General features: G+C 37.4%; 1 protein-coding gene across 5 annotated transcripts; it reads right to left on the reverse strand.

Annotated features, from left to right (window-relative positions):
* Nucleotides 1–3,799: 3,799 nt before the first annotated feature.
* Nucleotides 3,800–19,831, reverse strand: PDPN (podoplanin). 5 transcript variants are annotated; one of them, XM_063353834.1, is made up of 6 exons: nucleotides 19,546–19,831; nucleotides 7,660–7,745; nucleotides 6,915–7,008; nucleotides 6,038–6,073; nucleotides 5,546–5,657; nucleotides 3,800–4,927 (listed from the first exon to the last, which is right to left on the reverse strand). In XM_063353834.1, exons 1-6 carry the CDS (start codon nucleotides 19,613–19,615, stop codon nucleotides 4,921–4,923), a joined length of 405 nt encoding a protein of 134 aa, XP_063209904.1. In that variant the 5' UTR covers nucleotides 19,616–19,831; the 3' UTR covers nucleotides 3,800–4,920. The 5 variants fall into 5 exon arrangements, with proteins under 5 accessions (XP_063209904.1, XP_063209903.1, XP_063209901.1 ...); XM_063353833.1 differs by having other exon boundaries at nucleotides 5,552–5,657; nucleotides 6,915–7,047; XM_063353831.1 differs by having other exon boundaries at nucleotides 6,915–7,047.
* Nucleotides 19,832–20,057: the final 226 nt, after the last annotated feature.

Below are 20,057 nucleotides of genomic sequence, written 5' to 3' on the forward strand. Positions count from 1 at the left end.
AAAAAAGCTGCCTGGAAAAGTATGGCTATGGTTAATCTGATACTTCATCTAGTTAAGTAGCTGAATATAAATAGGTATAACAATGTCTTCAGGCATGGTGTAGGCTAGTTATGACCTAAGCTTTAAATTGCACTGGTTCAGTAGCATCTACACTGCAAAACTTCAGATGGTGGAGGAGAAATTATTTTTACATGGAATGGTTTTTCATCAAAAATAATCAGAGCATGCTTCTGAACTGAGGGTTCTTGGTGGGCTCAGTTAGCTGCTTTTTCCCCCATGTCCATTGTTGGCATCTTATATTAAAGAATATTAAGGATCATGTTACCATAAAACATAATGGAACATCACTTCATTTGAACTAATCTGAAGCTGTGACAGGACCAATGTTTAAAGATTGCTGGGTTGGTGGCTTTTCCCTTACCTGCGGTTCTAAGCCTTGGCAAGTCACTTAATCTGTGTATTGTACTCTCCTGAACTGGAGATAGTACTCGCCATCCTCATGTGAATGATATATCAGCACTTTTGAGTTTAAGAACTTTCCAGAAAATGTTAATGTGCATGTTGTGCTTACTTTTTAATGAAATAATGTGTGGTTAAGATACTTGCAATAGCATACTGAAGGTGCTCTTAAGATAGTGAGTAGTTACATTTAAAAGCAATTGCTGCATGTTTAAATTGGTACTTAACTATAAATTAACCTTTTTTAAATTTATAGGAGTAATGAGATCTCTATAATTCTTCTGGTTCCTACTTAATTATTGCTAGTTTTATTGAATTAATTCCTCTGACATTTGCTGTTCTCATAGTAAAAATATGCACTTGATAAATTCTTATAAGAATTGCTGTACTGACGCCTAGAAGTATTATAAATATTGATGCAGCAAGTCATTGCTTTCATAGTATGCTACTGCTGTATATCTTCCTCACAGACAGAAATACAAGGGGACAACTATGTTTATGATATTTTTTAGTGACATCTGGCATTCTCACAGGAAGCCTGGTGCCTGCTTGTCTGTTAGGGAGAGCCACATTCATGACTCAAAGCCAAGCTGCAAAAGGGAACATTACTGTTACTAACTATAAAGGAATGAATGTGATCAGGAGTAAGGACTTTAACTTAAAAGCAAGTGTTGATATATTGAATGTTGTTCCCTGTGAATAAAAATCAAACCTGGCCAGCTGGTGAAAGTATGAAGCTGTTGTTTCCTGATGTGTTCTCATTCATAGGAAGTCTCCTGACCTTGGGCCTTGATTCTGCAAGCATGTATACTGACCATTCATTTCAGCTTCCAGAACTATTTGCCCTGGGACAATGTGCTGTTTGACTTCTTGCAAAGCAGAAAAGATCCCGTCTTCCACGTAAATTCTACTAAAAAACATGTAGCTTGTATTCAACCTACCTTTGAAGTCCTGAACTAGTAATGGGAAGTTAGATAATACAACTCCATGAAGGCTCAGTCACAGAATGCTGCAGTAGTTTGCATATGGAATATAGACCTCTGCACAGATTTTTAGTCTATACTTATAGAACATTTGTATTGTGAAGGTACAAAAGGGAATTAAATTAAGAATTTTTCAGTAGAATGTAACTACGTAACAAATGTGACAAAGCTTTTAATGAAGAAGCCATTGTTTCTTGAGGTTTGCTTGAAGCTGAATGGAATGTTCTACACTTGAGATTTCTAGACAGCAAGGTGGTATGAGTCATCAGAACATTAAATGTATCAGCGTAGCAGCAGTTGCGGTTTCTTCATATTGTCAGAATAATGGAGGCCCGATTCTTCAGAGCCCTTGGTTTCTTTAGCTGTATCCTGTACTCCAGCTGATAATCAGAAGGAAATTAATGTCTTCACATTTTTGCAGGTTCAGATTTAGTACAGCACAATATTTAATACTGAGTCTCCGGTTCTGGAAGCCCTGCAAATAATGTTTCAGTGGAGCGTGGGCCATTTGTTAGGGGCTGATTTCACCTAAGATTAATAAAACTCTCCTTAAACTAGAGGGCAGAATAAAAAGGCACAGTTAAGACCAGAAAACTTAGCTAGTTGGTATATGAAGTTAAAATGGCTCTGAGAGAGAGATTCTGGAGTAGGAGCAAAGCACAGTTTACTTGAGCAGAATGCAGGCTGTTCAACTAGTATTCTGTACGTGATCCAGGAAAATTCAGAACTTCACAAAAAGGTTGTCTGCTGTAATGCTATGCATTTTTCAAACGGCGTCTTCTTACTTCTGGCATAACCAGTATTCAGAGGAGACATACGAATGGTTTTCTCATTTTATGGTATTTGCAAGTTAGCAGCAACTGAGCTGGTGCAGAAGAAGCTGGTGACATCTGTGCTATTCTCTACAATGGTTGAATAATTCATAATTCCATATGGCATGCATTTGGTCAGACATCAAGCGCATCTTACAGGGTAGTTTCCATACAGACAAGAAATTGTTAAATCTAGAGTAACAGAAATTACTATTATGTTGCCACAATTAGAAAAAGATGTAATCTTCCTGCTTTCATGTGATTTTACATGCATTTTTAGCTAATTCTTACGAGTCACACAAGCAAATAGAAGAGTCATGCATGAAACTTGGTCATAATTCTCTTTCAAAAAACCAGTGGGATGTATGGACGTGTGGAAACAATACACCTGAAGTAATTTGGCCCCCTGTTAAGTACTGTAACCTAGAAGTACAGGGGCAAAGGAAGTTAGTGTGAAAAGGTAAACTCTTTCTAGCCAAGACAAATGTCTTCAACTGGACTGAGTCACAGGAAATGGAAGTGTATTAAGGTGTGTGTGAATTGTATTTCAGGGATAGGACCCCATGTGCTTATCCGTAGAGACTGCAGGCTTGCTTTCCTGAAAGATAACTGATTTAATATACCAGAAATTTCAGAATTGATTGGGTAAACTGCGTGACTTTGTTACGTGAGTAATGCTGCAGAATGCAATGAGTCATAGGTAAAAAATTTACTGACAGTTAAGTTAAATAAGATCCCTTTTAAAAAAAAAAGTTAAACTGAGGTCCCATGGCTTCAATAAAGGTAGTGAAAACTTTTAGGCCCACTTTTAGGCCTTGGATTTTGTACTTTTAAAATACTCAATACCAACTTAGCATTAGTAAAGAACTGACTTAATATATACACTAGACTTAAACTTGTTATAGATTTTACCTAGTGCATACATGACTGTGTACAGTGGTATATTTAGTTTAGAATCTTCCTTTGGTAAGGAAGAGAATGACTGTTGCAAGTATTTCTAGGAGTATAAGCTCAGCAATTTGGAGACAACTATATTTACTGACAGCAAGCTACAAACCAAAACCTTGTCTCCAAATATGCTTTAATTCTGAGATTGACAAAAAGTCTGAATTCAGACTTCAGAAAACTAGTTTCTTTTTATAGATGGTACAAAAAAAAAAGCACCCGTATCTGGAAATCACAGCCTTTGGATCTGGTCTGCAGTTCTTCTCAGAGTAGACTAGAATGAAGATAAAGCTTACTCTCATCAGTCATCACAGACCAAGTGCCCCATTACATGAGCTTAAGGGGGACTAAAGAGACTTCTAAATTTTTTTCTCACATGTTTAGTTTTGAAGATAGTTTCATTTATCAGTGTCAAATGGGTTGGTTGCAGACACTGCAGTGACAAGACAAGTAGCAAAATAATTTAGGGAAATGGAGGGAAGTTTAAAACATTTTATAAGTTTTTTTAAAGAAAATAAAGAACAATTATTGTGAAATAAGACAATTTACATTATAACTTTTATTTCCAAAGCTTGGATTGACATGATAGTTCATGGCACATGAAAAACAGAAAAGCAAATCTAGATAAACTGACATGTTTAACAATTACTGACCATATGGGTTATCATGATTTTTACACCAAACATGATGCATTGCAGCCACTTGGTATACCAAGCCTTTGTTCTGAACTCTATAAATTCGGATACTGCTGCACTAAATATGCCATAAAAAAGTTGTAGAGTCCAAAGATGCATTATATCTCATTGACATATTCTGTTCTAGTGTTGCACACATGTTATAAAACAAGCCAACTATACAGTTAGAAAATGAGACAATTATAAAGAAAAAAATTGTCTACGCTAATTCAGAAGCTTCTACATGTCAGCTCTAAAGCGTGCTGAGTAACTGTTTAAAGTGACCCATCAAAATTGGGTATTTTCCAAGCACCCTTTAATTCAGGATGTGTATTTCAAGCCCTGCGTGTCTCTGCAACAAGAGAAGACAGGAAATTCCTGGTGCAACAGTCAGATGAGCAAGCTTTCAGTTGGCAGGTCAGTTCCAGCTGGGCCTACCATATTTTGCCACATAATAACATAAGTATCAAGAGCAGAAAATCTATATCAATAGTGGGAAGATTTTAGCTTCCAATATCTAGTATTTTCTAAATTTGTAAATAATTGGTTCTCTCTGAAGCGAATTCCTCCTTTTTGATACATCATCTGGTAGATAAACATGTCACAAGCATTAACCAGCCAAAAACACTTAAAAAATTCTGGATATGTTTTTTAAAGAAATGCATAAAATGTAATGTGAAATAATCTTTGGTAATGTTTAAAAATCAAGCTAGCATATATTACCTGCAAATCACATTTCAGATGTAAATCTCATTGCTGCTTTTTTTTTTTTTTCTTACTGTATAATCTCTTTCTTTCTTCTAGTAAGCTCCTGATTAGTAAAAATCTTATGAAATGTTCCATACTCTGTAGTCTGGGGCAGGGAGGGGCGAGGGGTGGAAAAGTCCTTAGAGTTGTGTGGGATCCCCATAGATCTGGAATTCTTCAACAATATTTTCCATGGATCATCTTCTCACACCAATACAGAAATAGTCTTTCGTTCTTATAAAATAAGAAACACTTGTATTTTCTGGTGTAGAATGGCATGGTTGCTTGTTTCACCTATTTTCAGGGCCTGTAAAACAAAAAACTAGACATTTTATTGTTGTTACGCAAATGTTAGTTACGTGATTTTTTTTCCTCCCTCTCCTTGTCTTTCCTGTCACCACTTTATTTCTCTTCCCAGTTCATATTTTGCCTTCTCCTAATGCTTGGTGAATAGTGTTTGCTAAATGTTGTGTAGTTTTCTAACTATTTTGGAGTTTGTAAAGCACTTTAGATTTGCATGGACCAATCAATCTTGTTGGTACCAAAACAGCTTCCACAAATGTCCAGAGTAATAAGATAAAGATCACTTGTCAGTGTTCACATGTTATCTAGCACTTGCAGAAGCTGGTCCTGTGATACTTCATCGTGAATTTTACCTCTGTGCAGTAGAGTAATCCAAAACCGGTGCACCTGATGAATATTATAACAGCATGTGTGCAGTATCCAGAAAATTTTTCTGAAGCACATGAAGGGGTTTAGATCACCCACATCGCATTGGCAACTCTTGCTGAATCAACAGGCACCGAATAACATGAAAACAGGTTATTCTGTCAAAATAGAAGCATTAGAAACTTCCAAAGCAATTCCTGTGACCTTGCTCAGAGGATGATGCTTGTTTGAAAAGCCTGAATAGCAATTTACTTACGAGTACCTGCCTGACATCTTCCTTACAACAGCGATGATTATTCCTGCAAGGATTCCAATTGCAACTATGATTCCAATAATTATTCCAACCAGTGCAATTGTTTCCAGACCACCTGAAAGAGGAAATCGGGAATGTTAGCATGTTTCTCACAGAGACTATTGATAAGAGGCTACTGATAGAACTGACACTGTTCTGCTTCATCTCACTCCTTGGGGAAAATTCCCTTATCTTGTGAACTCTCGAGTAGGTTTGGTAAGTTCAGCAGGCTCCTTTCTAGCCTGCAAATATGCCTTTGGGCTGGAGGGCTCCATGTAGATGTGGCTATGGAGATGGTCATCAGATGAACCAGAGGAGGGAATCAGGGAGCAGGTCATAGCTCCTCCTGAAACTTTTATTTAAGAATAGAATGGGCATAGCTAGCGGCTTCTAGAAGGGTATCGCCTGGCAGATAAATTCTCCCTTATCGTTATAATCAATGCTTTTGTTTAATACCTTTTTCAGTTTTCTCTGGTTCCCCACTCAGCCCACCTGTAAAGCCAGAAAGAGAATAATTAATTACTTGTTCTGCTTTATACAGAGTTTTGCATCCCAATTTATAATGGTATATCCAGGGAAAACTTTTATCAACTCCATCATAATGACTTGAGGGCCCTTACTCTTTACTGATATGCATAAGAGTGAACTGCTAAGAACAGTCCTGGTCCAAAAGCCAATATAGAGCACGTGCCCAGTTATTTGTGCCCATACATTCTTCTGTACACAATCAGACACAAAAGCATAGGTACCCAGCAAGCTGTCTGGAAGACAGCTAAGCAGGCATAAGGTAAATGGGTCACAATGCACTTTATCAGCCTTTTGCCCCAATTTGTTGCTCATTGATTACTGGATGGACATGGGTGTAATTTGCCTTGTATGTGCATCACCGTAATTTACGTCTCTCCAGGGAAGGGAAGGCAGACAACTTGGCAAAAACTGAGGGGGGAGCCAGGCTGTAACAGTTATCGTTTGTGCATCTGAGGATCTTTGAGTTGGTCAAAAAAACCCCCAACTTTTTTCTGGAGAGCTGTTTGATTTTCATACTAATCATCTGAAAAGAAAGCAAAGGCTTCAGAGAGTTATTGCCTGCCCTGAGGTAGAACTGGAAGTGCACTGGTGAAGAAAATGGTATAGCTACTCATTCCCTTTGTAAGCGCACATCTGTTATGAAGGTAGGATGCAGAGTGATTGTTAAGGAGTAATTTCCCTTTCAACAATCAGCAATGGTACCTTTGAGAGCACGTTAAACTTGGTATTTGAGTCTTCCAGATACTGTTTAGTAGATGGCAGTAGAACTTTGATATGATGAAATAGAAATGAAAGATATTTTTACCATCAATATTTTCTGTGTTAGCTTCGTAACCAGTAGAATTTTCACTGTCTTCTGTAGGGGCAAATGCACTTTCTGTGGTCATCAGTTGTCCAAACTGCAAGAGATTTGTTACATTGTGTAGTCTTGTGGGCAACTACAAGAATTGTGGGGGAAAAAAGAGGGAAAAGAAAGCCTCAGTACATTCAGTCTATGTGTATGAAATAAATAAGCATTTAAATTTCTGTCAGGTGCGTTGTGGATGCTTTCTTAGCTATCACCTGTCGTCTTTGACTTCTGTACAGTGACCAAAAAATAAAAGTAAACTAATTTGTCTTCTCAGCTAGAGGCTGTCTAGATGAGATGACCTCTCAATGGGACTACAAAAGGTGTAGGAGAGGACTGCAGAATACTGCAGACCTGCCTTTTTTAGTGTGTTTTTTTTTTTTACACTAGTTTGTCTTTTTGGTTTCACTGAAGCTAGTGGAGATATACTAAATTAGACGAGGCACATGGCAGTGAATAAGCAGGTTAAGAATGCTTTCGGCCGCACAGAACTACCAAAACCATTTTCAATTTTTTCACCTTTAACTTCATTGCTTGCAAAGCAAAGCAAAAGCATTGGCGTTACTTTTTTTTTTTTTTAATGTTAGAACTCAAGGTTATTCATTATAATTTTAATGATTATTCAAAATCTAAGCCATAAGACAATACCAGGAATATGAAATTAAGGTAACCTAAAGGAATGTTTATTTAGAATGATACTCACCAGGGTTGGTAATTCTTCAAATTCTGTGTCATTTCTGTCTCTGAAATCAATTGTTGTACTTTCTTCTCCTTCTAGAACTGAGCTTGCTGCATAAAATTTTAGAAAAGTAATTAAGATTTTAGTTGGTAGTCGCGTGTTTTGGCTACTTTGACATGTAAATTTTGTTAAACATGGGATCTGTGTGGTATTCCATCTCCCTGCCCCTGTGCAAAATTATTTGGATTAACTTTGAATTCTGCTATACTCTTGTACAAAGCTGTAGGATAGAGAGCTTAAGTACACAACACTTAATCCTGGCACAACTTTGAAACATTGGTTACTAAACACTTTGTCCAAGAAAAGATTTCCTTCTTTTTAAGAAAAGATTGCCCCCTTCTCTCCTGGGTATATGTGACTACTCCAGATTTCAAGTTAAGCATTAGCTTATGTTTTTCAATAAATTACTTCAAGCATTTTCTAGAATAGTAAGAGCTTTCTCCCATCTTTCAGCTCAGTTCCAGCTGCAATCTTTATTTTTAGAACTATCATTAATGTTTATAGGTGTAGCTATAGTTTAGAAAATATTCCTACACAGATCTATTCAGAGGTTTTTCTAAAGTTGCAAACCTTACTTGCCATAATTTCATTTTTCAGGTAACAATGTATGGTCTCCCTTTTTATTCTAGACCTGCATATGTCATCTGTGCTCTTTGGTATAACGGATATTTAAATTTTGGCCTACATAATGTTCTTTCTTTACAAATACAGCCATACTTCATCAATAGGAAAAATGGGATGGAACAAGGTAGAACACGAAAGATATGGATATGTGAAGATAACTGGCAGTATCAAGAAAATGTTGAAAGCATAAGTATCATTTATGAATCAGCAAGAAACTTAATCAAAACTCTGCCCATCCACAGTATGGTGTTAATGTAGTGTGATATCTCTTGGGAGTTTCTAATTCACCATGATTATAAAGCTAGGTGAGGCTGCTTGTTATGCCATTGCCTGGGGCATAAGAGTTCTGCTAATTCCAGATACCAGTGTTTACACTTAAGCAAAGAGCTAAATAATAGACATTGTCCTGAGCAAAAACTTCAGGCAAAAAGCCCTAAAACTTCTGAAAAATTCTTCCATGGATTTAAATTTTGCATCTAACTTCTGTTTATTTCAGCAAAGGGTTGTGCAAACACTTCTGAATCCAGTTTATATTTTTTCAGCATAATACTGAGTTACTGCTCAGAAATACGGCAATGATAGCTGAAGGTTATGTGAATGAGCACCATGTTCATTCTCTTCAAAAAGCAGAGAATTTTTAGAGGGGTTGAAAAAAACCCTGGCTGCTCACACATCATTTGCCTATGATGTATATAAGGTAATAATTGTCAGCTGCTAATAGGTTAATTATGAACAAAGAATACCTAATCCTTTTTTCCTTTGCAAGATAGTTTGATACCACTAATTTGGAAAATAGTAAGGGGTAGATTGGTAGTGCTGTGTAGTGATCTCTTCAGGGAGGAGGACAGCTATTCGCATGAGTTACTTACAAACAGAGATTTACTGTACCATTTAAATATTTTATTTAAGAGAAATATTCATGGCCTGTTTGTTTTATTCAATCTTAACACTGTTTCTAGTAATTTCATCTGTTTTTATTTAGTGACTTAAAAACATTCTCCTCTCCTCTGTATTTGAAGTTAGACTATTTCTGAATTGCTAGTCTAGTTCCAAATACTGACTATTTCTTTATACTTTAGGACTTTAATACTCCTAAATATACCACCCTACTTTGTGTTGTATATCATAGGTGAATGATTTGACATTGGAAATAAATTATTTCTGTTTTTGCTTGAAACTCACATCTCTATTCTAATGGAAACTTGAAAATATTTTTCCTTGCTTCCCAAACTAATTTTTGAATCAAACTAAAAATTTTTCATCCATCTCTAGCAACGTAAGACTGAAGCTTTGTCCCATCGCCAAGAGGCTAAACACTGATCTAAACTTAGATTTCTAATTCCAGGTTTACTCAAGTAAATAGAATTTTATATTTTTATACCTTTATAAGCCTGAATACAGATAGACTTTCTATTTAAGAGCCAAAACGGTGTGTAAGTAGTACTTTAAGCACTAACAGATGAAGAAAGCATATTCATGTTATGCCAACATGAGGCCTAATATAGCCGCTAATTAAGCCAGACAGTCTCTGAAAAATCACCTTATAATCCATGGAAAGACTAGAACAGGCCAGGGTAAATCATATTTCTAAGTTAGATGGTAAAAATAATGTTTTGGTCATTTTTGATTAAATACTTCACGTGAGCAGCCTTGATAATTTTCTGTTGACATCTCATAAAGGGGGCTTGACTTCTAGGTGTGTTGATTTAGCCACCTTCTAAATATCAGGACATTTTAAGATATGGCACTACTTTATAATACTTACCTTGTGCTTGTAAAGTAATGCCTTTAAAGGACAATATTGGGATTATTCTATGGAAAGGTTAAGTGTAAAGAAATAGCAACAGAGCTCAACAACATTAATTGTGTATCGATCAGTTTACCTTGTAATCCTAGTCAGAACTGAAAAAACATCCTTTATTCACTAGTTGCAAAATAAGCACAGATGGAGAAAACCAATTACCAGAGGAAAAATCCCAAGCAGAAACTGAAATAAGTTTTGTACGTTTACAACAAGCAGCTTATTCTGAGAAGCTGCTTATACTCTTGGCATGCCAGAAGCTTTCAGCCCTGAAGAATTAACTGATAGTGAAGGCAGGAAAGGAAACAGTGTCACAGAACAAAGGTATAGAGAATTAGTGAATGTCACAAAGACGCATGAAATAATTATTCTTTGTGGGATAATGTTATTGCAGATTCTTGGCAATGAGTGACATGTAGAAAATCTATTTCAATGCATTTGCCCTCAGTGAACAGTGATTGACAAAAGGAGGTGGCCCAGATTAATCTTGCCTAATTTTAGGTTCTTAATAAAGGTGCCTAAATAAGGTATCTGCCTGCCCTTATCTTTTATAGTCTGTAGGGAAAGATAAATACTTCCAGAAGGTAATTTAGCTCACCTGAGATTTGGGTCATCCTTGGTAGTGCTGCCTTTTCTTAACTGTAATAAGCTAGAATAATGTGGCTCTGCTGTTAACTTCCTAAAGCTCACTGATGGAACTGATTCCTGTCAATGTGATGGCCTTGTCCCAGCCCTATCCAACCTGCATCACACTGTTCAAACTGAGGTCCTGGGTTTGCTGGAGATGAGTCCCTGGACTATATTTCCAGGTTTATTTTTCTGGTCAGACACTGGGGGTGGTCTGGGTGGTAGTTAAGCAGACACTACTGAGCTATTACCAAAAGAAAGACTGGGAAGTAATTTGTTATCAGTGTTATTGCATTTGTAGGAAGGAATATTTGATACTAGACAACTCTTTGTCAGAGGAAGTCATAAGAAAGTAAAAAATATTTACATGAAATTGAGAGAAACTATTGGACTTGAAATGTCTTTCCCTGTACCCAGTACAAGGCACGCACACCCCTGACATCAGAGAGATGTAAATGGGATGTAAGGATGTATGTGGTTTAGTCATTTGTTGGTTTCATCTGATGTGGGCCAAATGTAGCAAGAGCCATAGGATTAAGTAGTGTTGCTGCATATGTTCTTAATATTATCTTAGAGGAGGCTTTAAATACAAACAGTGCCTCACAGTGCTATGATTGTCTCCTACTGGCACTATGGCCTCCTCAGTTTGCAGCTATACATTGCTGCGGATGTGAATTAATCATTGCATCTCTTTTTGCCAGAGTTCCAGCTGGGTGTGTTTCAGTTCAAAGTCCCCAGCTGCTATCAGGCTGCAACTTCTCACACAAGGAGAAAATTTGATGTCTTTAAAAGTTTAATACTGCTTTGAAAATATCCTATGGCTAAACATCCCATGACCTACTTAGGGGAAGATGAGCTCACTACTCATTCTTATGCACGGAGTGACAGTTTACTAGAAAAACCTCTTAGGGTTGCTTTGAAAGCACAGTGGTTGTGTTGGAAAGGAGAGTGAGTTGTAAAACTGTTCTTCATTAGCATTTCTTTCAGGTATCTCCAAAACCAACAAAGATGCTTTTGAAGATTAAAAATGTTGTAGGATCTTATTCCTTTCCCAGCAGTCTGAATAAACCCAGACACTAGTGGGCAAAGGCAGTTGTAAGCCTGTATTTTAGCTTGGTCCTTGAAATAGGAAGCCCTCAAAATAGAATGAGTTTCCATCTCTGCGATAAGAGACCAGTAGGTAAAAATGGCTAACACTAAAGGATTCTCTCTAGCAAGAACTGAAATAATCTTTATTGCTCATGGCCCCTCTGCCTCTTAAATAACTGAAGCTTCTTTTTTTATAACAGCTAAAAAATTAACTAGCAGATTAACTGTCAAACAAAAGCTTTGATCTTAAAATTCAAGTTTATTTTTATCTGTATCTTATTGATATCATATTTTATCCTATCCAGCTAGGTAGGTGCTTTGTGGAATGCTTCTCTAGAAAAGCAAGGGAAAGAATTTAGTGGGACGAGTCACTTGGGAGATACCACTTTTCTGTTTGAGATATTACTGAGCTAACTATCTGGAGTTGGCTGATGTTTTTCAGTATCTGCTTCCTGAACGGTTACAGACCAAGTGGTGTTGTTTGAAGGACTGAGTATGGATGTGTGTGTTAGCCATCCTGTCTTGGCCATGTTTTACTCAGCGTTTATGTCCTGATACAGGAATTCCCATTCAGAGGAAACATTCTTCACTCACAGCCCTTAATTTGATTGTGAGCAAAGTGAGTCTTAAAGTCAGTATCTCACTATTGGAACTTTGTTCAGCTGTAGTTCAGTGGAAACTTTTATTCATGGTGGTGGAAGTTTAACAAAAATGTATGATTTGATAAGGTATCTGCCTTTTAAACACATAATGTCTCAGCAGCAGCTCTGTAGTTTTCAAATACAATTTTGTCGGTTATTTGGCTTCATCTTCAATTTAAATGTATTCCACAGTCAGGTCCAAAACCTACCTCATCAGCTTATTTTTCTCTGAAAGTAGTTTTCCAGTATTTTGCTATAATTGCTTAAGCATTTTCGGATATTTTTAAAAAGCTTGTAAGTGTCTCTCTCTCTTTTTTTTTTTCTTTTTTTTTTTGTGAAATGGTTCAACACTGACAAATCTAGGCTACAAAATTGGGCTTTGAAAATTTGAGGCTTTGAAGAATATAATATAGTGGATTCTGGGGTTTGAGTCTTTGGGCAGTTAAAACTTTCAGACTTAAGAAAGGCAAGGAAGTTTCTCTATGAGAACTAAAATTTGTACCTGTGGCTCCTGCAAAATTCATGACATCTGCGGTATCTGTAGTCTGTTTGGGGCCACAGCATTAGTATTTTCTCTTTTTTCGTTAATTCTTTCTGGAAGTTGGAATAATATATCATGCCATGATAAAGAAATGCCCTTGCATATGTTTAAGTGTCTAAACTTCGTTGTTCAGGAGGAGGTATGTACTGTCTGTCTAAATCCTGAAGAGCTTAATGCAGTTTCTTTATACAAAGACTGCCAGCTTTGCTTTATATAATGAAGGAAGCTGGATGACAAAACACCATGAAGTTTGGAAAGTGTCTGCCAGCTGAAAAATATTCATGATGCACAAGGAAGGATGTAACTCAGCCTTATTTAGAGTATGACTGACTTTGTTCAGGTATTCCATGTAGCTCATGATGACAATGTTTTGCTGAATTGTCAGAAACGTTTCCTCTGGTCACCACACCCTACTACAGATGGTTTCTATTGCTGTGGCTGGCTCAGCCAAAGGAACAAAGCCAGAGTTTAAATCTACGGTGCCAAGTGGCAAAGAACCACTTGGCTGTTTCTGGAGTAAATCACATGTCTTCTGAATGTTACAATAGCCTACGTTGCCCATATATAGGATACCCACAAAATGTATTTTAACTAGGCAGCCATAGAGAAAAATAACTGCTCTTCAAGTGCTTGCTAAATGTATATGACCCACAACCAAAGTTATGCAACAAAGCCACAAGAGGAAAAGGTGGTAACTTACTAAGCTTTCTCTTATGCATGATAAAATCCGCCACAGAGCTGTGGGCATTAAGAAGGAAGAGACTATTTAACTCCGTTACGGGATATTCGTGTAAAATATTCCTTGCAGAACTAGAGATGAGTCTTCTAAGGTTTATGCTTTTAATAACGTTGCTGTATCGATCTCTGATTTCTTGTCTGGTAAGTACACTGACTTCAGAGTTGCTATCCCATGAATGTGGGATAAAACCACTTTCTTATTTGTTTTCTGCCCTGTGACTGTGTGCCAGCTGTTTGCAGTCTTACTAGCAATTTCTTTGTTTTCTCTGAGCAGTAAGGGTTTGATTGAGCCAACAAGATTGGAGTAGCGATCAAGGTCTTAAGTCTCTTTTGCATCGTTCTGTAAATGACACCTAAAACTTCAGCGTTACAGTACTGTGTTGTTCGCTCCATGGCTGATAAGGCATGAGCACTGGAGCTAAGACAAGGAGAAAAATACAAAATTTCATGTAATGTATGGGGTGTGCATCAGAAAGCAGAAAAATCTGTGTCCAAATATTGGGATTTGTAAATGCAGACAAAAGGAATTAAGAAATGACCTCTAATACAGTAATAAACTAATCTTTTCCCTGAATCACTTCCTTCCCAAAACTCTGAGCTGCCCTTTCACAGCTGCTTTGATGAATGTTACTAACCCCTTGTATTTGCCAGCGGATGTTTGCATGATCATTTCTTAACTCATTTGTTTGAAATATGCCTTCAAAACACTATAACTGGAAACTGGTTAGGCTTTAATTTTCACATAATGATTTTTGGCTAGCTGCTTTATATTGCCACACAGCCAGCAAGATCCATTCAAATATGTTTAGTCTAACTTTTATACTAATAACATACTAGCTAATATTTGGATGGGTTTCATAGTCATAAAAACATTTTAATATGCATTTGGAACTAAGCGTGTCCCCTTTACAGATTTAGCAGCAGCTCATATACTACTGAAGCCCAAGAAAGTACGTTTGCCTGAAATGGTGTACACAGTAGAATTGTGCCCTCACAAAGAATTACTCTGATGCAATTTATGCTGGATGTTGTAGTGTTTGTAACCAACAAATACAAAGATGGAAAAACACAAGGAAGTCATAAAGCAACATGAGAATGTGCACAGCATCACGGGTTTTTTCTCCATTGAGAGTCTTTGGCCAGGCTTCTGAGACAGTTGGAAATCAATAGTAAATTTGTGTCTTATTTTTTCTCATTTGTTTGTCCTTAGAATATCCCAACATATCTATACTCCCAATCCTACATCTTTTCTGAAATGCTGTGTAGCAAGTTGAGCACCACACAGCTATGTGAGCTTTGCTGCAGCATTATTTCAAACTGAGGGTACGGTGTGTGCACACACAAATCCGAGGAGGCCCTTTTAGCAGCTGCCTGGCTGCAGCGTGGATCCGGGCTGCAGTGAGTAGTAAGACCTGGCAGCATTTGGGTTCCATCCTGTAGTCCCTGACCGCATCCAGACAAAAAGCAAACAAACCAACAAAACAAACGTGCAACTGAGACAGACCATATGTTAGAGCTGGGCAAACAGTAGTCATTTCTGTGGTACACATGTATGTATGGCTTGCCTCAAATGACACAAGGAGGAAACACTGAATGCTTCTGTCAGAGCCCAACAGCCTGCATGCTGTGGGCTGTCCTTCCTTTACTGTTTTATTTATTATCTATTAAAGTGCTCTTTTGTCTCTCTAGGTTCTCAGCTGCTTATTTTTGCAGATTACTTACAAGTACTAGATCTGGGTAAATGCATGAGTTCAGTGGAAGCTGTTCAGTTACAGGAGCTGGGAATCTGGCCTCTCTGTTTCCAGCGTTCACTGTGCAGCCTGAGTTAATGAAAGGTCCATTTGTGAGCTTTTAAATATGACGATTTCTTTGCTTGTAAAGTTACACAGATTCAAAAACTAACTTTTGAGATACAGATGGGCAAGCCTCTGTTTTCCCCGTGAAGAGGAGAAAGGAAATTTTATCTGTTTTCTGCTGGTCTTTTACTAGGACTCTGCAGAACACATACTCACTAACTGAGATCCAGTAAGATGTTTTTCTCCTTTTTGTGATAATTAAGTTTCGGATATTGGACATGTAGAGCTAGATTCATAATATGCCAATGCAGTTTACGAAAGGCATATATGGGGACATGTGCAAGTGCAGTTGTTCATGATGCAGCCAGACGCAGGGTGAAAGGTTTTGTCATGCTTATTTAGTAGAAAACTGTCTCCCTTTTGGAGTCACATGTGACTGTTCATTTCGGTTGTTACTGCCAGAAGTTACAGAATTTAATTTTCAGAAGAGTTTAGAATTGCCTGAATTCATTGATTAGTTTTGCCACTGAACTGGCAATAGAGTTTGGGTAAGTCAAGATACTTTTGAAAAAATCCCTTCTTGTAATTCTGTCAATTCTGGTTTTTATGATTTTGAAAAACATAAAAAAACTTTTTAATCTTTCACGGTTGACTGTAAACTTCCATTTCTTTTCTTATATAAACACTGTCAATGTGCTTATTTTTGTAAAACAACAAATGTAAAGTAACATGACCTAGTATAAACCTGTTTAATTTTGAGACTTGCATAAGGAGTTATAATCTAATATTTGCCTCTAGGTAAGATTAGGCACGTGGACAGTTGATACAGCTCAAGTGACACGCGGTAACTTGTTTAACAATCATGTTAATTTCTGTTCATGTTATGTGACAGCCAATAGAGTAATCTCCTCCTCTGCAATGATGCTTGCACCATGGGAAAGGTTTCAAATTAGGAAATATGTTGCCTCTGTAAAACACTCATTTGAATGCTTGTGCTTTTAATTGTTCAATTAATGCTGTGCCCAGAAAAAATGTAGGCCAGCTTCCATTTCAACTCATTTGGTCTGATCCTGTGCGCTAAGATTTGCTTGAGTTTTTATACCGTGAACAGGATCACGGGACAAAAATGTATCTGCTAATCATTCAATAGGGAATGCTTTAGTCAAAATTCATCAGCTTGTGTAGTGCTCAGGGCTGTCCTTGGTTGAAAGACAGACAAAGTACTTGGCTGTTTAAATCAGGATTTAAACCGTGAATGGTTAACACAAATAGAGCATGTGTGAATATGTTTTAAGTAGACAGTGATGTAAGATTTGTCACTAGATTTTCTTGTATTTTTGCTAATTTCTGCCATTAATTGTATTTGGAAGCTCACATATGAAGAGTGGAGTTAATAAATAAGCTAATTCTCCTTCTTCTCCACATCAATATACTATTTTATGCTTTTACAGCTTTGTCTTGCTTTATGTGACCCAATTAGAGGAGCCTTTTTCCTTTCTTTTGGAAACCATGTTGCTGACTTTGGGACCAAATATTCCTGTTAAGTATAGCACAAACAGGAAATTTTAACAGAAAGATTCATTCATTTTTAACTTACTAATGCTAGATGTAATTTGCGTGTTCTCTATGAGAAAAGAATGTTTAAGCATTACTGACTTTTTCTTTAAGATTCATAGGCTTTCACTGAAAGTTACAACTGATACAGTAACAGGACTATTTTTCAATCACGTTTCTGGTTCACAGTTGTCCTGTGAAATGGTTTCCACACCTCTGGCTTTTTCTGAAGTTGCAGCAACTTCAAGGCAGCAGATACTGATGAAATTACTCAAATTGTGGATCACTACCTAGAAGGGGAAAAATGCTATGCTTACAACTAGGATCAACAGCTGAATTCAATTTATTTGGCAATTCAAGGAGGAATTTGGAACCAATAATAATCATTTTGGAAATATATTTCCTGATTGAAACAAACCTGCTTTTCTTGATGCAGTCTGAATCCAGAAAATGGAATGCCCAAATATAACAAAAGACTAGCTACAGGTTTATTTATGGCCTGATCAGGGTTAAGGGTATCAGAATCTGATAAGGAAATTTCTTTCTCTAAAACCCTCAGGCCAGATTGTCTGCCCCAGAGGTTCAGGTACCTGAATATACCCACCCTGCCTAGAACTACACAAGCCAAAAAATTCTCCATCTTCACTGTCGGCGCAGTCACAGATTGCCAGAGGTGGCATTGTCATTTTAAATCTGTTCTAACTTGTAATTGCTGATGGTTATCAGTAAACAGCAGTGATACAAATGCTAAATATTTGTGACTTGTTTATTTTATATCTGAGTCCATTTTCCTGGTATATCTTTTGGAAGTTATCCTAAATGACTGACCCCATGTGGAGAAAAAGTCGTAAAACCTAAGCAGACACAGAAATAGCGTAAACCATGTTCTAGATCCAACTGTGGAGTTCAATGCAGACTGTACTGGTAATAAAACAGAGGCAGACCTTGCAAGCAGGAGACATTTTAGCATTTTTCTGGCTAATAGGGTTTCAACCTGATTGTTGCTGGACTCCTCAGAGTGGACAGAAAATATGTTTAAAAATTCCCCCAAAGCCTTAAGATGAAAGACCTTTCTTCCTGTAATTCTAGTATCCTAGAAACTGCTTATGGTAATTCAATAAAACTGTGATAGATTTTGCCTCTTTTCTAACTGCTTCAAACTTTGGTACTTTTAACACTGATGCTTTTTAAGGCTAAGCTAGCTGGGTGAACGTAGGTGCTTATCCCAGAGAAAGCCTAGAAAGCAAGCTTTGGGACTTGCCTAATATCTGTTGATTTTAGATTTTCTGTGAAATTTTGAAGCATAACTCGAAACTTTCAGTCTGCTATTCTAACATACAGAACACTAGGAATTCCTATTAGAAGTTCCAAGTCAACATCCACGCATACTGTGTGTTGATATAGCTCCACTATTTCCAGCAGAACAATACTGACTGTCACCAGGCCCAAATCAGGTCGTATGTTTCAGTGAGAGACCCCCCCATCCAAGTCGGACAAGGAAATTTATACTTTGGAAGACCAGTGGGTTGAGTTTCAGGTTATTGTTTTCGGAGCACTAATAGTTGGAACATGTTCGTAGCAACAGTAGCTGTATTTCACCACTACAGGCATACTTTCTGTTTGCGCATCCATCATACATCAGGCACACAGCCTGATGGCCAAATCATGCATAATGAATCAAATACTATGTAGAAAAACTGAATTTGAATGTTATGTTCCTGGAATCAAGTACTGATCAGGGTAATTCAGATTTACTGTTAACAAATCGGACTCTTCTCCTTTAGCTGTAAAAAGACTTAAACATCCGTTTTACCTTAAAGTGGATGTTGGCTTTTTCTTATAAAATTCAAAAGAAACAGTTTGTCCAATAAACTTTTCCTGAGTAGATACATAACACTTTTCAAATCTGTCTTGGGTAATAATTCTTCCTGTTTTAGCGTCCCTCACTTGCATATATATATTTCTTATGGCTAAGTCAGTATTGGCAAAGCCCTGCATAAGGCTCCGATTCTAAGCTGTTGTAATGCCTCTAAGCGCAGAAGCTAAATTCTTGAATGGAAAGATTTATAAGTTTCTTTCATAGACAGTTTCACCACCTAAATGTCAGTTACAGCTAAATGATTGCTTGCAGTCTCCTTTGCGTATATTACAGTGCAACTGAAGACATTTCCAAGGGCTGTAGATGGTAACGCCTTCCCTAACTGCTTGCACCGTTCTCCTTCCCTAACACAGACACACACAGAAAATTCTTTTCTGAAAACTTCTGATATGTTTCTTTCCTGATTACAGCCATAGTAAATGCCCAGTAGTAGCTTAAGAATTCAAAAGAAAGTTTTATAAACAGGACAGAGCAACTACATAATTGCCTATGAGTAAGCGCAGAAACTGTTAAATTACAGGAAATGACTGGAAATAATTTTAACCAAAGTTTCTTCTTACCTTCTTCAGCAAGTGCTATGAAAGGCATGCTCCCTAGAACGAAGATGAAGAATTGAACTTTAATAAACATCTTTGCTCTGCTTAGAGAATAGCTTTCCAGTGCTGAGGCCAGATGGATTCAAATTCTGATTAATTCTTTAGAGACAGGAGAGACTTGAGATGACAAAAAGAAATCACTGCAAAAAATACTTTGGTATTCCAAATATTCCTTTAGCTGCTGTAGTCTAACGGGGGAACGTTTTCCCGGATGATAACTTTACAGCTAAAGAAAGCTGTGTGGAGTCGGCATTATTTTCTTTAGCCAAGGGGTGGGAGCATGCCTAAGGTGGTCCTCCAAGACCAGCCAGGCCCGCCCTCTGCACTCTGTTTGGTCAGTACTAAAATTATGATCTCAGCTCAGGTTTAAAGTTACAGGAGCTGTTGTGGCTTTCAGAAGACTTTCATTTAGCAATGGGGGAAAGGGTATTTAGGCAGAGCGAGGTATTCAGGGAGTTCCCTCCCTTCTGCAAACT

The sequence above is a fragment of the Chroicocephalus ridibundus genome, chromosome 16 (assembly GCF_963924245.1).
Source record: "Chroicocephalus ridibundus chromosome 16, bChrRid1.1, whole genome shotgun sequence".
Taxonomy (NCBI): Eukaryota; Metazoa; Chordata; class Aves; order Charadriiformes; family Laridae; genus Chroicocephalus; species Chroicocephalus ridibundus.

What these genes read in the sequence shown, in the direction of transcription:
- PDPN (XM_063353831.1), bottom strand. Translation starts at nt 19,615, where the DNA reads ATGTTTATTAAAGTTCAATTCTTCATCTTCGTTCTAGGGAGCATGCCT. An exon ending in TTGAAGAATTACCAACCCTG is followed by an intron (nt 7,048 to 7,659) that starts GTGAGTATCATT and finishes CAATTCTTGTAG; the next exon opens with TTGCCCACAAGACTACACAA. An exon ending in ACCAGAGAAAACTGAAAAAG is followed by an intron (nt 5,658 to 6,037) that starts GTATTAAACAAA and finishes TTCCTCTTTCAG; the next exon opens with GTGGTCTGGAAACAATTGCA.